Source organism: Pelecanus crispus, chromosome 1 (assembly GCF_030463565.1).
Source record: "Pelecanus crispus isolate bPelCri1 chromosome 1, bPelCri1.pri, whole genome shotgun sequence".
In the NCBI taxonomy this organism is placed as follows: Eukaryota; Metazoa; Chordata; class Aves; order Pelecaniformes; family Pelecanidae; genus Pelecanus; species Pelecanus crispus.
The window spans coordinates 40,921,717-40,938,859 of NC_134643.1; the positions used below are offsets into that span (position 1 = coordinate 40,921,717).

The 17,143-nt window shown below is 46.6% G+C and overlaps 1 protein-coding gene across 1 annotated transcript; it reads left to right on the forward strand.

Moving 5' to 3' along the window:
* The first annotated feature begins 2,240 nt into the window (after positions 1 to 2,240).
* Positions 2,241 to 11,801, forward strand: LOC104028292 (cathepsin E-A). Its single transcript, XM_075720477.1, has 9 exons — positions 2,241 to 2,296; positions 2,472 to 2,649; positions 5,774 to 5,891; positions 6,392 to 6,510; positions 6,940 to 7,139; positions 7,817 to 7,939; positions 8,651 to 8,795; positions 11,437 to 11,535; positions 11,622 to 11,801. The coding sequence occupies exons 1-9, from the start codon at positions 2,241 to 2,243 to the stop codon at positions 11,799 to 11,801; spliced, it is 1,218 nt and encodes a 405-aa protein (XP_075576592.1).
* The last annotated feature ends 5,342 nt before the right edge of the window (positions 11,802 to 17,143 follow it).

The window sequence follows — 17,143 nt, forward strand, 5'->3', positions numbered from 1 at the left end:
CGTCTGCTTGGAACACACCGAGATCAGAGTATTTGGGAAAAAAATAACCTTCGTGTGGTGGGATAATAAGGGCCACATTCGCAATAAAATGATCAATCTTGATCCTTCTGAGAATCGGTGACTCGGTGGAGGCTCTAAGGCAAAGGCAGTCTCCTCAAGTAGACCTAGGGTGGTGTTTTGAAAGCCACTTCACATCTTCAAAGTTATCCTGATGCCCTCCAACATGAACATTCATGACTTCCCAGAAGTATTTGTGGCATTTGAGAAGAAGTTCAAGCGATAAAGGCGCTCGGCACAGACATTGTCTTGCTCTTGTCAAAGCGACGCTGCCCTACCAGAGGGCATGACATCTGCTCTGCTGCGCATCAAGTGGCGCATGTAGGATCCTTGAGAAATGCCTTTGCTTTCTGAAAGTTCACAAATGACCACAGCTATTCCTCACCATTCTTATTTCCGGCACCCAGCTCTTGCAGCTTGGTGGCTGGGGTGGCTGCAGGACGGAAAACGTGGATGCTTGCTGAGAACATACGTAAAACCTCTGAGTCCAGAAGAAACAGGGAACACTGCTCAGAGCTAGACAATTAAAACAAAAATCACAATAAAATGGAAAGCAATATAAAAACTGTGTGTTATTATTTCTGCATTTTGGGGGATTTTTTTTTTTTTTAAATAAAACATTAGAATGGAGGTACTGGTGGTTTTTCAGATCCAAAACGCTGCACACAGCTGTGTGATGACACCAGGCTCAGCCTTTGTTGAGACCAGGTCGTGTAGCCCTCATAATTTTGGAGGTAAGTTTGAAAAAGCAAACGATGTATTTTCAAAATCCAAAGGCCTAACGAAGAGAGCTCTAAAATAATTGATTTTAAGCATCTCATGCCCCTCCTCAATCAGCCTAACATAGCAAGGAAGGAGGCTTAAAGGAATAGTTTTTAAGAATGTCTTTAGTATGTGCTCATAATGATTTGCTTTACATTTATTTAAAGTCTGTGACAGGCATTTAGACCCCTTCTTCACTCACAAATGCTGTGTGTTTGGTTTTTTCTGCTGTTTTTCCTTGACCAGAGCATCGCTGCTAGAGCAGATGATGACTCCTGCCTCCTCCATGTTCTTGACATTCATTCTTTGCTACACACTGTCACGCATCTGCTCTCTTTTGGAGGGGTTACTTCGTTCCAGTTCACCTTCACATGGTGAGCAGTGTATTTTAAATAAGCGATGTATTGCAGGGGAATAATCATTATTGCGCTTTTCCCAGCATCCTAGCTGGGTCTTTTGCACAAAAATGGCTGTTTATTCAAATTTAGCCTTAATGTATGCTAGGCTGCAGAACGTAATTGCTCACCGCACTTTCTCGTGCAGAGGAACGAGTGAAAAAGTCTCGTAAGTAGATTGCGGACTCAGTGCTGAGCTTCCTCTCAGGCAGCTAATGGGCTCGGGGTTGCTCTCTGTCAGATCAGAGTCTCTTTTTGGCACCATTATTTTTCTGCCAGCTTGACTTGAACCTAAGTGTCAGGCAGGGGTGGGAACCGCTAACCTCAGGAAACTCGCAGGAAAATAAATCCAAGTGAGCGCTTCCAAATATCCTGCTGAAATGTGTACAAAACCACTGGCTGTTTATTACCACGTGTTGCAGCCTGTCATGTTTTTTACTTTTAAGACCCTTTTTTTGGGTGGCAATCACATTTATGTTTAGACGGGAGCTCTCCCATAAACAGGGAATTAAACTTCAGTCATTAGGGGGTGACTTGTCACAACCCCATCAAACGTCCGTCTGCTCAGCCCTGCTGAAATGCCTCCATGTCAAAGGGAAATGGTTATATATTACGTCCTCTTTCTCTGCCTTGGTTACTTCTGGGCCACGTGTCACTAAAGTGAGCTTGAAAAGCAGCTTACTCGGAGGGGACCAGGCAAGCCCTTGGACTGCCTCCTCTTTCCCCTGCTAACGGGAGCCAAGCTCACCCCATTTATTATATTTATGTAAAAGACATTAAGGATTGTTAGTAAAATGTCTATTTGGTCTAGACTGTCCCCTGGTTATCTGTGCCTTAGTAGCTTCATTGGACACCGATATTTGCACAATCCAGCGGTTACTCTGAGAGCAAATGAATCGCTTTTCTGCCAAAGCACTGACCTCCTGTGATTGATTGACCTGGCGAATGGCCCTCTGCTGACAACGGGGTATAAAAAAGGGACTTCTGAGTAAATGAGTGCCATTGGACTCGGAACCGGTTGGAGCCATGAAGGTGATACTGTTGGCTGTGGTTTACATCCCATTCACCGTGGCTGTGGAACGGTAAGAAAAGGTGTCTAACATCACTGATGCGTGTCTCAGCTGGCTTCCTGGGGTGACCCATGCTTGTTGCTACCGGAGGTCTCAAAAAAGAAACAATTTTTTAAAAAAAAAGAGTATATGAGAACTCTAGAAAGGAGATGCAGTTAATTTTTGTGTGCTTATTTTATTTGCATAGAGTTCCTCTCATTCGATTCAAATCTATCAAAAAACAGCTGAAGGAAAAGGGAGAATTAGAGGAATTCTGGAGGAATCACCACCCCGACGTTTTTGCCCGGAGGTACCTGCATTGCTTCCCTGCAGATATTGCTTTATCGGTAGGAACCACTTCAGAAAGGCTGTACGATTACATGAATGTAAGTACAGTTTTGGTAACACAATCATAAGGACTTGCTATTCTCTTGAAGGCAGATTTTTTTCCCAGCACATTTGAAATCTAGTCTCTCAATGGAATTATAGGGCTTGAGGTGGCCTATTGCTCTACGCTATAAATACTAGATCATAACAAATTAATTTACCAGTCTGCAAAATAAAGCACATATGGATCTATGTTAGCATGGGTGTGACCCGGGTAGAAAGCTGATGTAATCTAGCAGTGGTAATCCTGTGACAAGTTTTATTTTTGTATAGATGTGTATTGGACTTGGTTGGGTCTCTGAGCAAATATGGGTTTGCCTGTATCAATCTTGGTTCAGGACCAGGTTTTTAGCAGCAGAATCTGATTACATAGTTTAGCTATATTCTATTTATCAGAAACTTGGATGTTTGCATGTTATAAAAAAATCCTCCAAATCTCATTTATTCGATCACGTGGAGTCATAAATCAGTGATAACAAAGACCCAAGTACAGTTTCTAGTTTTCTTCTTTTATCTCCTGAGCTTAATGTCTGTTAAATATTTGAGACTGACCTGGGTCTCACACTAACCTGGCTGAATTTACCCTCTAAACTGAGAAAGGAAAGATACGAGTTTCATTGGATCTCAGACAGGCAAGTCAGCAGGGCAACCATTTTGTAAATTGTCTTTCCTGGGTTTAGCATTTTGTCCAATTGGTTGGTCTCTGTTTTCTCTTTTATTCAGTTCTTCTGTTATGCTTATCTAAAAGAAAGCTAAGTTGCAAAATGTTGTGGAGGCTGCACCTGAACAGGGAAGGGAAGGGAAAGCCAAATTAATTCAGCAAGAACTTCCTGACACTTGAGGGCCATAAAGGAATATGTCAAGAGGAGCTAGGGACATGTGAAGAAGAACAAAGGAGACTGAAAAATTTCAGCCTGCTCTAAAGCTTATCAAAGACGGATAAACATCAAAATGACAAAGCAAAATCCACTTCCCCAACACATCCAGCTAGCACCAGGAACAGTTTTGTGGAGACTTCAGTGTGGTGTGTTTGTGGAGGTTTTGTGGGTTTGTTTTCTTTTTTTTTTTGACCAATACAAATTAGAGCTGCCTCACTTTACAGATTAATCAATAAAGGTTTGTTTAATACAGGAAGAAATAAAATCCTGCTGTATAGCTGGATATTCTCTTAAATGGCACGCTTGCTTGCCTTTTCATGATTATCTCATTCAGACTGTAAACTCCAGGGTCAGAAACTATATTCAGTGTATTAATTAATAAGTATGCACTTGAAGATACATATTCAAATATTTGTATTGCTACAAAAGGCTTGGCACTGGGTATTGCTTTTCTATCTGAGTTTGAATTCCAGAAATGCCTCTTCCTAAAAATAGGTCTCTTAATGCTGAAGTGCTCTTCTAGGGCCAGATAGGGGCACTTAGACACTTGCATTCGGGATGTGGATAAGCTCTTCACTCCAGCATTCACGTGTTCACAGATTATCTCTAGCTTCAGTTGGTATCCAAGGACGGTCAGTGGTTTTTCTTTATCCACCGGATGAACTTTGTTCAGTACATCAGATACAGTCTCTGCAAGAGAATTAATTTTTTAACTTGCTAATAGCTGCTAGTTACAAAGGAAAAAGCCCAGCCACCTGTGACAGCATTTGCACAGCCGGTCGGAGCCCTCTGATGCTGGCAGAGGTGGGTCATGCTGTCTTTGCATCACTGATGTGACATCACCTGTTGTGAATGGAGTTAAATCCAGCTGGCGGCCCGTCACAAGTGGTGTTCCCCAGGGCTCAGTATTGGGGCCAGTTCTGTTTAATATCTTTATCAATGATCTGGATGAGGGGATTGAGTGCACCCTCAGTAAGTTTGCAGACAACACCGAGTTGGGTGGGAATGTTGATCTGCTGGAGGGTAGGAAGGCTCTACAGAGGGATCTGGACAGGCTGGACCGATGGGCCATGGCCAACTGTATGAGGTTTAACAAGGCCAAGTGCCGGGTCCTGCACTTGGGTCACAACAACCCCATGCAACGCTACAGGCTTGGGGAGGAGTGGCTGGAAAGCTGCCTGGCCGAAAAGGACCTGTGGGTGTTGGTAGACAGCTGGCTGAACATGAGCCAGCAGTGTGCCCAGGTGGCCAAGGCGGTCAACAGCATCCTGGCTTGTGTCAGGAATAGTGTGGCCAGCAGGAGCAGGGAGGTGATTGTTCCCCTGTACTCGGCGCTGGTGAGGCCGCACCTAGAATACTGTGTCCAGTTTTGGGCCCCTCACTACAAGAAAGACATTGAGGTGCTGGAGCGTGTCCAGAGAAGGGCAACGAAGCTGGTGAAGGGTCTGGAGCACAGGCCTTATGAGGAGCGGCTGAGGGAACTGGGGTTGTTTAGCCTGGAGAAGAGGAGGCTGAGGGGAGACCTTATCGCTCTCTACAACTACCTGAAAGGAGGTTGTAGTGAGGTGGGTGTTGGTCTCTTCTCCCAAGCAACAAGCGATAAGACAAGAGGAAATGGCCTCAGGTTGTGTCAGGGGAGGTTTAGATTGGATATTAGGAAAAATTTCTTCAACAAAAGGGTTGTCAAGCATTGGAATAGGCTGCCCAGAGAAGTGGTGGAGTCTCCATCCCTGGAGGTATTTAAAAGATGTGTAGATGTGGTGCTTAGGGACATAGTTTAGTGGTGGACTTGGTAGTGTCAGGTTTATGGTTGGACTCAATGATCTTAAAGGCCTTTTCCAACCTAAACGATTCTATGATTCTGTGATTCTGTGATTTCCTACTGACATCAGCAGGGAGTGGCCTGAAAGCCCACGTGGTCATACAAGAACTTTGTCTTGGGGCTGACCTTGCCACCACTGAAGTCAGTGCAAGAGGGCTCACCGACTTCATGGGGAACCTGACTGAGCATTTGCTTAAAAGGCTTTAAAAACGCTGCACTGTTATGCATGCAGCTGGAGTGCAATCTGCTGCCTGCAGCCACTTGTGGAGCCAGACACACTTCCCTGTAGCGTGCATTTACGTTTAGATGAAATTGCACTAAACCCCCTGAGAAAGCATTGCGTGATGCTCCCAAGTCTGCTTTTTCCTCAGGAATAGCTCACCGGGAGGCAGGCCGGGGCTGACCAGGTTGTTCCTCCCCCAGGCGCAATACTACGGAGTTGTGAACGTCGGCACGCCACCACAGAGGTTCACCGTCGTGTTTGACACCGGCTCCTCCAATTTTTGGGTCCCTTCTGCTTATTGCATCAGTGAAGCGTGCAGTAAGAAACGCTACCCTCCCTTACGCTCCTCGTGTATTGTCTTCCTTGGCCATTTCTCCTTTTCCCAAGGAGCTTGCCTGCAGCAGGGATTTGGGAGGGGAGGATTTGGAGCACCCCTGAGGGTCGCTCTCCCCTCCCCAGCTTGCTCCTCCATCTCTGCCCCTCCGTGCTGCCCCGCAGCCAGGGCAGGCGCTGGCTGTAGCTGCCAAACATCTCTTCACACCATGAGGTGCCTGATGTAAAAGGTGTGAAAATAAACCTGGGAGAGCTACAAATAGCAGTGGAAATGCCCATTTTTGTTTTGATTTTTTGAACCCAAAATAACCTCTGAGGTACAGAAAAACAGGGGTGCCTGTTGGGGAACGGGCACCTCCATCGACACCTTCCTCGTAAGACAAGCAAATACCTGCCTTGCCTGCATCTCGGCCGGCTCTGCATCGGGGAGCAGGCATGATGCCAGGACCTCCCCTTGGTGCACAGGTGTCATTTGTTTTGTGTAGGGGTGCACCAGAAATTTAAGTCCTTTCTGTCGGATTCCTATGAGCACGGAGGGGAAGCTTTCTCCTTGCAGTACGGCACGGGACAGCTTCTGGGCATTGCTGGCAAAGACACGTTGCAGGTGAGCCTCCACCTAAAATGGGTGTCAGCCTCCAGGTCAACTGTTTTCAGGGCAGTTCAGGCACTGGCCTTGCCCTGGAAGACCTTGCCTGGTTCAGGCAAGGGCAGGGCGAGGTCGCACCAAGTCAGGTCCTGAAAGGTGTGGGTGCTGCTCTGGCTTTGGGCTACCTAGACAACTCCCTAAGATTTTATTTTGCATTTCTGCTTCTCTCCTTGGGTCCTGTCCTGGGTTTAGGAAGAAACATCCACAGAATTAAGGTATTAAAAGGAATTGGTGCAGTCTACCCACCAAATGGCCACCTGCTATGTTGATGCAAGTCACACAAGGATATCCAGGCTTTATAAACTGAATCAATCCATTGCTATGGATCTGAAATGTGGCTAATTTCTTGTAACTGCTGGTGTCTTTACTTTCACTTGTTCCAAACAGATAAGTAACATCTCCATCAAGGGACAGGACTTTGGCGAGTCAGTGTTTGAGCCAGGAATAACCTTTGCCCTTGCCCACTTTGATGGTGTGCTGGGCTTGGGCTACCCCTCCTTAGCAGTGGGCAATGCTCTGCCTGTGTTTGACAGCATCATGGACCAGCAGCTGGTAGAGGAGCCGGTCTTCTCTTTCTATCTGAAAAGGTCAGTCTTAAAGTGACACTGCCAAAAAAAGAAGCAAATCTATTTTAACTGTTGAGACAACCATGTATCTGTATAAATCTTCAATTCTAGAAAGTAATTTCTAGAAAGTAATTTCCCCCCCCCCTTTTTTTTTTTTTTTTTTTTTTTTTTTTCAATTTGACACTGAAAAATATGGAGTGAAAAGGAAAAAAGTGCTGGGCAGGACCATGAATTTTTGGAAGGAGAGTTATTCTTGTTGCAGCTGGTAATAAACAAAAGAAAAGCTCCCAGCTCAGATTCACCATGTCTGAGTTGCCAGAGGTTTCCTTCTGGCCAGTGGAGATGAACAGAAATGCCATGCTACACCCAAGTAGCCACATTTCAGAAAAGAATTGTTGTTACCTCATCTGGACCTAGCTGTAACTCCACCAATTTATCTAGTGTTTATTCTGAGGTGAGAACAGCAACTGGCTCAACCTGGTCCTGATGCCTTGGCAGCCTACTGTAAGTCTTCTCAGAGGTTGTTTGGAGGCTCTGAGTTGGGACATCCACTGTTATAATTTAGAAAGAATCCCTTTCAGCCATATATATCTGAATTTAGAAAGGGCTGTGGTTTGTCTTTTGCTTTTTAAGTGTAATCTCATCTGCAAGTGCTAGCACACTCCATGTGTCCGTGTTAACTTGTCTTCTGCTTTCAGAGGAGATGACAGCGAGAATGGTGGAGAATTGATTCTGGGGGGGATAGACCATTCCCTCTACAAAGGTTCCATCCACTGGGTCCCAGTCACTGAGAAAAGCTACTGGCAAATACACCTGAACAAGTATGTATGTATGTGTGTATGTATGAAATACCTCGTGGAATTCACCTCCGCAGGTAAAACTACAAAGACAGTTTGTAGTTACAAAGATGTCTTTACAAAGACATCCACCTAGCAATACAGATGCAGGGGCTGTAATGTTTTACCCTTGTGCCTTTCAAAGAGGGGGTTCACCAGGATGAGACTGGGGTTTATTAGCTCTCTAAATCTTCTGTGACATGGGTAGCTGGTATCTGAGAGAGCACATTAATATGTTTTAATATGATACATCAATGGTCAAGTTGACTCTTGGTGGACTACTCAGTTAAGAGGTTAAGGCACCCAGGAACTGAATCCAGCTCCAGGTCCTGCTCTCATCTTTCCTGTTAACTTTGGTCAAAGTAGTCAGCGTCCCTTCTGTCCTTCTCCTGCTGCACAAATCGATGAGAACACGTACCTGTGGTGAGGACAAATTCATCAGCAGGCAACAAATAATTAGGGCTGTAGGAGTCCTGAGAGAGAAAAGTGCGTCCACAAACGAGAAGTCTTCCTCATGCTGTTTCCTTTTATTACTTTCTTGTCTTTTAAAGATGTTCTTTTCTTTTAAGACTAGGAAAGCTTGGCAGCTAGTTTTAGCTTCAGACCATACTCTGGTACTTTAGCGAGCAATAACATGCTTCTTCAGTCACAGTGTATATGCCATTTGCTTAAAGATGCTTTGTTTTTCACTCGCAGCATAAAGATCCAGGGCCGGGTGGCATTTTGCTCGCACGGCTGTGAAGCCATCGTTGACTCAGGCACTTCTCTTATCACCGGACCCTCTTCACAAATCAGGCGATTACAGGAGTATATTGGGGCAAGCCCATCGCATACTGGAGAGGTAAAAACTATACAGCCAGAAAACAGCCAGAGAGGAAGAGAAACTGATATTTAGTGCAAAGAGCTTATAGGGTGGGAAAATAACTGAAATAATTGCTCAGAAAGGTCTCAGCAAAGGCCTTGTTTCCAAGACAGCACTGAACTCAGAGCCATGCTGGTTTTGACCCATCTGCCTTGCTGCCCCAACCCTCCTCCCAAATGTCCACCTTCTCTCCCATACCCATCGGTACTGGGGTGTAAGGAAATAATGGGGGAGTCAGTTTGAGGAATTGATCCATACTCTACATCAGAGATACTTTTATTTTGGAAAATCAGAGGAACACTTCCTATCAAAGTCCCTGGCTATAGCTTGTTGGCTTGCTGAAGCCAGGAGGGGTTTGGTGCTGATGGTCAGCCCCGTCAGCATCAAATGGAAAGGGAAAGGTATTGTAATTGCAGCCCCACAATGGTTCCACTGCCAGGACCTCTCACCGGCAGCTTGCAGCGGAGCAGGGTGGTGTCGTGCTGGGGCTCCCGGGAGGGACGCACATCTGTGATGCTCGCAAGGCTGGCTGCTGGCAGATGAGCCACAGCGTGCAGGACAGACCTCGTTACCTCTTACTCTCACTCCTGAGCCTTATTCCTCTGTCTCTTCGTCGGTTTTCCTCTCTTTCCTGCTGCTCTCTCCTGCGTCCGCCTTGCTGACACTCCCCATCGGTCTTCCCTGTCCCTGCCTGCCCTCTGAGGAGCACCTCCACCTCCTCCAGCAGGCCAAAACAGCCTTGACGTAGGGCTTCGTGGCCTCTCTGGCCCCACACCCGTGGTCCCCAGCCCCCCGTGCCTCTCTGGGGGGGTTGCGTGAAGCTGAGGTTGCTCGAGGCAGGTTAGGCTTTCCCACGGCCTCGCCTGCCGGCTGGGCTGCGATGTCTCTCTGCCACCCTTCGCATCTCTCCCCTGGCAATTTTCACGTGGCATGACCAAACCCTTGTAACATCAAAACCATGGAGATAACAAGCCTGAGATGGCTTAAACCCACCCACCTCCAGGGAGAGAGCGGCTTATTTTTACTGTGCCTTATTGCTGGCCCTTGGCTGGCTCCCATGGGTAATTACCACGTCGGTGCCCCAAGTAAAGCTGCTGCGTATGGTTGCTGTTAACTTCACACTTGTCTTGATCCTGACACAAAACTGCACTTGGAAGAAAATTAAGAGTGTTACGGTTGCTCAATGCACTGGGCAAAGGTCAAGGATGAAAGTGGACTTTTAATCTGCCTCCTTTTGTAAGAGGAGGACTTGGAGTTGCATCTGTGTAACTTGTGAAACACCTGTTTCTTTCTCGATTAAATCTTAAATTTTGTTTTTATTCAACTTTTCCGATACATGTCAAAGAGTATGCTTTAATAACAAGTTGGTTTTATAATGGTACATAGTAATGGATATAGATAAAATATGTATTTCCAATGCACTTATATGAGTGAAATATAAACAAGAAACAGGTCACTGCAGTATAAGTTTAGGTACTCCAGTGCTGACATAAGAGCACTCAGCCAGCATCTCAGATTCTGCAAAAAAGCATCCTGAAAATAAGACTCTCTATGACTGTTTTTGTAGCAGCCACAGACAGCCTAAGTATATTAGCTCAAATTTATCCCAGTGTAAGTGGGCGCATCCATCAGTGATTTTACCAGAACTTTTATCTCTTTCCAGCAAGGATTAATTTATTCTGGATGTACTAGCTATGTAAATGAATTATGTTTTGCTTCTCGTATCCTACAAACCATTATACTGGCTTTTTTACCCTTGCCCTCTGTATCCCATGGTTTATTTTGTTCTAACGGTATGACACCTGGTAAATATACACAAGATTTAGGGGTATTTTTTCATAAAGCAGATTTAACAACAACAACAACAACAAATTCTTCCTTATAGGAAGCCTCTAAAACAATGACTTTAAACACTACAGTTTACAGCAAAGATCCCTCTGGGGCCTGGATCATTTTGCAGTGCCATTTCACAAGCCAGTTGTTTCATGAAATAGCTAGAAAGGCCAGGAAATGATCTTCTGTGTTACTGTAAGTGAGCGTATTATTTATGGAAATTAATGGCCATGCCAGAGTTTAGTCCTTCTTCTGCTCTTTAAATCCCATTCCAGGGCAGAGTATAAAGCGCTGTATTCCTCACTGGCTTTTTTTTTTCCCCTAAAACTATGACGTTACGGGAGGGAGCGGGGTGATCTGCAGCTGTAGGGTGCTCCCTGTGTGGGCTGGCCGGCAGCTCCCCTCCACCCAGTCCCAGCCAGAGCATCGGAGGACTTTTGCTCAACAAACCTTGCTAACATGGGTTCACTGGGGTTCACACACTCAGTTTTGCTTCCGAGTTGTATGGGGGCATGTCAGAGTGCTGCTTCACCTTGTCCCTTTTGCAGCTCATGAGGATTTCCTCAGCCCTGGGTCCCAAGGGGCTTTGATGCAGTGCTTTGGCTGTTAGGCTGGTTTGACCCAGTGCAGGAGCTGGAAAGCCGGAGGGCAGTGTTGGGCCGTAAGTCAGCCTGATGCTGTTTCTCTGTAGTAAATTCACTATCACCTGCTGCAAAAGTCTGAATTCAAAGGGCGATACTTAAAAAAAGGCAAGCCGATCCTGTCTCAATCAATGCATCGCATACAGTTTCTCGTAGACTGCAGAAGACTGTCCAGCTTGCCTCACATAAGCTTCACAATTGGACACCACGAGTACAAGCTGACAGCAGAGCAATACATCATAAAGGTGCGTATCTGTGGGCTCCCCGCTCCCCTGTTCCCCCTCCCTGAGCTGGGGCTGGAGGCTGCAAGGTCACGTGCTTTCCCTTCCAGGAGTCTATTGAAGACCAAACCTTCTGCATGAGCGGCTTTCAGTCTCTCGACATCCCCACTCACACCGGCCCGCTCTGGATTTTAGGAGATGTCTTTATGTCTGTGTTTTACTGCATTTTTGACCGTGGGAATGACAGAGTGGGCTTTGCAAAAGCTGTTCACAGGAAGGATTACTACTGAGTCGTAACAGCATTTATAATGCCTTAACCCAAATGTTAACGTAATGATCTCCAACGCATGTGCGAAGAAGGGCTTTAACTGAAACTCTGGACCTAAATACAGTCATGTTTGGGCTTTGGGGTGATCCTTGTCCCAAATGATATAGTTTTGTTTAATCTCTATATGTTTACAACTGAGAAACAATTTTTCCTTAAAAACTGATGGACACCACAGCTCTCAGGATGAAGTGAAAACAGCTCAGCACTCAGATTTGCAAAAGAGCAGGAAGGATAAAAATGCTGAACAGTGGCAGGCTGACAAGATAGTGGTTACGAGTGAGGGAAACTAATCCCAGTCTGGTCTGGTCTGGGTACCCTTTTTTCTTCTCATGTGCTAACTTCCACCTCATTTCCTACGGCTTTCCTTTTCCTCACTATTTTCCACAGTTGGCATTTTGTCCAACCTCATTTCCTTAGTGCCACTTAAATTCTCTTTATATGGGCTTGCTCCAACCTGTTTATATAAAGGGGAATTTGACTGATGCCTGTGTGGCCACTGATTTCCACTACTGTTCCTTGTGCACAATTTCCTGCTCCTTACGCCATCTCTCAAACCTGCTTTTTCCCTTGGGTTCATTCTCGCTTGACACTTTTTTCCTGTTTTGGGACTCGGTGTTTAATGTCCATGTCTTAGGTCAGATGCTGCTTTTAGCATCTGACACCTCTGCCCCTTGGCACTGTGGGCAGCTGGGAGCAGCATCTATTCGCATTCCAAAAACCGGACCACAAGCCTTGCAAAAGGAGCTGCAAAGGGATACCGCAGTGTCCCTCCATCTCAGATGAGTTACGAGACCAATGCACCAGCAGCAGACAGCTACTGCCCCTTCCTCAGCCACTTCTTGTCAGCAGCAGCAGCATCAGTGCTGGCAGAGGTGTGAAACAGCCACAGGTAGCTGCGCCGATTTGGCAAAAGAAGATTCACCTAAATTATACCCACTGGAGTATTTGTTTGGATTGATAAAGCTGATGCTGCCCCCGTACACGTGAATAAAACTTAACCAAGCAAAATCTGCTTTGGAGTTAGTGCTGTTTCAGCTTCATTTTATGTTTTTCTTACAGTGTGGTGAGACCGGAGAGGAGCGGGAGGAGAGGGTGCAACACAGATTGAAAATCCAGGTTGCTCTGCAGCCTGGAGGGGAGAGATGGGATGTGTTGGGGTTGCTTGAGTCTTCCTGAAGGCAAAAAAAGGTCTGCAGCCCCAGGTCCTGGCACCTCCCAGGCAGGGCAGGGCTGTGGGGAGCTGGAGACCGTCCCGCTGCAACATCGCTGGGGCAGGGGCTGGCAGCCCCGGGGGGCTTGCTGCTGCTGCTGCCGCCTGTCTGGGCGTGCTTAACGCAGACCAAATGCGACATCCATTACTGGCCTTGGCAGCATTACGATCACGGCCCCTTAGATTTTGAGGCTTCAGTCGTAAGACTCAGTAAGAGATGGTTTGCCTGTAGGTATCTCTGAAATACTGATCTTGCCTGCCAGTATGAAACACCCCCTCTCCCCAGTGCACGTTTTCACGACTCTCTATTTGCAGCCGCGTGGTGTTACACATTTGGCATCCAGGCTATCAACCTCTAGCAACGGGGACTCGGCTGCCAGGTGTCTCTTTTTGCAGACAAGATGGAGCTGTACAAAGTTGCCATATATTTCAGGCCAATATGGCCTTGTTTCCTCTTTGTCCGTATCACTCTAAAAGAACAGAGTGACCACGAACTAACTTACTTGTCTAGAAAATGTAATTTGTTTGGTCGTTAAACAAAGACAAACAGACATCTATAAAGCCCTATCACTCATTTAACAGCAGCGGTGTATTTTTGTTTTCTCTACTATGCAGCAGACAACACTCTGGTACTGTTCCATTATTTCTAAAATACATATATATCCCTCAAACATGAGCTTGCAGTCAGAGTTAAAGATCTGTTATTTATGGCAGGGATTTTAAGGGTGCTGGGACATGTCCCTATACCTGGTCGGTCCCTGCATAGACATCTCAGCTCTATGAATTCCAGCGCAGAGCATGAACACATCCCAGAAATAGGTGGAAAGTCAGGCAGTGCATGTAGCGACCAGCCCTCTCTTTGTTCTGATATATCTCATCCTGCTCAAGATTAACACCATTTGATGGGAGCAAGCTGCTGTCTGACCTATTTGCCTATCCTAGCCCTATTCTCTCCTCAGTCTTTTCCAGCTTTGCCAACTTCTGTAGGTCTGCCTTGCTGTTCCTGGTAGGCATCAAGTTGGCTTGCGTTGTAGGTCGAGCATTTGCCAGAAGTGCTTCTTGACAGTTCAATACAGTCAAGACGACTGTGTTTCTCAAAATACTTTTATTCATGCAATAATTTGACACTGTTTATACTGGTGAACATGAATTGTAAATTGTTGGGTTTGCTAAAATAGTCCATTTACCATGCTAAGGCAAATACTTCACTGAGAGAAGTGCCGAGGAGAGCACATAATCCCAAAAGATAATTTAATACAAATCAGAGCCTGCAGACGTTTGCAAAAGTAAGATAACAGACTAAATGAGGAGAGGAAATTTTCCTGATAACTCATCCCAGCACTAGCTTCTTTACAAGCAACGAACGGAATATTATAGCTAACCTGGAGCTGGCCTGCTGTGTGTGAAATGCTATTTGTGTATTGCAGATTACATTGTGGGACTTCAGAGCTGTCAATCCTAATTTAACATGCATCCACATGTCTAATAGACACCTCTGTGGGACTTAACTGAAGCTTTTATCTACCCAATGGCTACTGTGTGGCCACCCTTAGCCTCCATCGAAGAATGAACACAGTTGCTAGGCCAGGGAATACTGGCAGAGTGAGTGGGAGAGGTAGCAAAATCATTGCTCATGAGATGCATAATGTCCTGGTAGAAAGCAGCAGTGTGCATCCTAGGTAGTGGCCAGGCTGAGAAGAAGATGATGGAAGATGAGCAGAGCTGGACGATGAGAAGCTGGGAAGGCTTCTTCAGGCTTAGCCCTGGGGGGATGAAATATCCTGATGTCTGGGTTGGGGAAGATGAGCACTTGGCTCCAACACTGTAAGCCCTGGTGGAAGCTGTGTGAAGGAGGAGAGTGAGGAGGTGTGATGGGACCGGACCCTCAGTCTGGATTTGTGGTGGGCACTTTACAGTCATCTCTAATCTCTGGCTTTAAATCCCTTACAGAGAGAAGCACAGTTCCTCAAACTTGTGTACTGTGAGGAGAGACCTAGATAATAGGCCAGACTTTCTCCATAGCTGCTGAAACCCCTTCCTATACATGTGCAGCTGGGAGGAGTACGGCCAAACTCCCCCGAAACCTGTAGTGCTCTCCTGTCTTCAGTGGAGCGCTATGGAGGAGTGCTTCAGGCTCCCAAGGCGAGCAGCAGTGACTTTGTCTTTGGGTCTAGCTGTGTGACTGGAGCTGTCTGGGTATCCTCAAAACTTCTCATTTATACTGTAAATTTGCCTCATCTCACAGTGTGAAGTGCCTCCGCAGGTGCCTGAGAAATCTGTGCTTGGCTTTTCTGCGTACCTGAAATTCCCATAAGATGAGTTTAAACAGCTCTTCCTTGGGCTAAGTATCCTCTGCTTCCTAAACTGATGGGGATACATGTGCTTTTGTCTAGCATCTTTGAAGGATTTGAAAGGGTGGCACTACTCAGACCATGTCTAATACACACCAACAGGAGCTGGTTCCCAGACTGAAACAAAGCTGGAAGAAATAAAAGTGGGGAGGGCAGTTGATTTTTTTTTTCAAGCCTGCCCAGATGAGAAAGCAGAGTCCTGCTGTATGTGATAGCCTACTGGAAGGGCTCCTCACCTAAGCTGTTGGCCAGAGGAGCAGGAGCAGGCAGGTCCGTTCATTCCCTTCCCAGCTTCAGGGGCCCTGAAGACTCCCAGGAGCCGCTGGTGCTACCAGAGATGCTGATTTGTTGTCCGAAGCGCAACCTTCTGAGAAAGAAAGCTGGGTGGACTTGCTGTCCGTACAGTCCACACCGCTTGCTGGCTGTTGCAGCCCCATCATTTTCTGTATCTCCCCCTCTCTCTGTTCTTCCCAGCCCCTGAGCTACCTGGCCTCTCCCTTGTCTAGGGAGATCGTCTGCTTGGATACTCACTTGTAAAGGAATGCTGGCATCATGCTCTGAACTGCATTCCTGTAGATGTGCATGAAAGCTAAAACCAAAGAGCTGCCACTGCTTTCAGGGCCTTCTTTGAGACTTCTTGCAGGAGTGGCAGCTGAAAGGCCAGGTTGCTACCAGAAGGTGTAGGGAGGTGTCTTGGTCACCCCTGGAGCTGCAGGAGCCACCTAATGCTGTCTCAGGTTTGGGTTAATGGAGAATGTGTGTGGTACGTCTGGGCAGCATGGTAACAGGGGAGGGGCGAAGGAAGCAGAGAGCAATTTTTGCTAGGAGTCCCTGGCCATTTGGTTGTCTCCCTGGGATGACTGCAGCCTGTGCACTTCCAGCTGAAGATCTCCGCAAGAGTGGAGCCGTAAGCTCAGTTGCCCCTGCAGCTCCATCACCTCTTGAGACAGTGCCACAGCCCTTTCATCACTAGGGATGCCACTTGGGAACGGCGTTCTTGCAATAAACAGCCGCTAGGTACGTCACATACATGCTCCAAGGAACAGAGACCAAGGCTCAGACCTCCCATGTACATCTCATCAGCAGTTTTGCCTCTTCCATTTTTCTTAATGAAGTCAAACATTTAATCCTTTTATTTTTCCACTCTGTAGTGGCATAGCTTCAGCAGAAGCGGGGCAGGCTCTTGCCCCACACAGGCGAGGAGCCTGATTTTTCAAGCCTTCCTCTAGGCAGTGAGAGATGGTGGGCTGAATCTCTCCAGGCTGAGAAGGGAATTGAGGCCACACCTGCCCTTCTAGCCACTTGAGTAGAAACCGAAAATGTTAGTGGGTCTTATAAGGATGTCACGGACCTTAATCTGAAGGAGCAGCCAAAGGTAGCAGTGTTCAGGATGGATCCAAAGTGGACAGAGCCACCTCTGCTCTTCTGATAACCTTAGTGTTTCCTCTAGGTGAGCCTACACAGTTCGCTGCCATGTGCACTGGCTGGTTTGCATCCACTCCTGAGGCTCCCAGTTCTCCCCACAAATGTTTTCCCCACAGGGTCACAGATTTCAAGCCAGTGACCAAGTGGCTTAAAGCATGTCACCACAATGCCTCCTATTTAGGTGCCCAAATCCTCTGTTGGATCTTGCTCAGGACTTGTCTGAGCATTGTGTCTGCCCTTCTGCACTTTCAGCAAATCTGTGTGAGAACCACTTTCAAGAGAAGACAGGAAGTTCAGTCAGACCCAGGGGAAACAAGG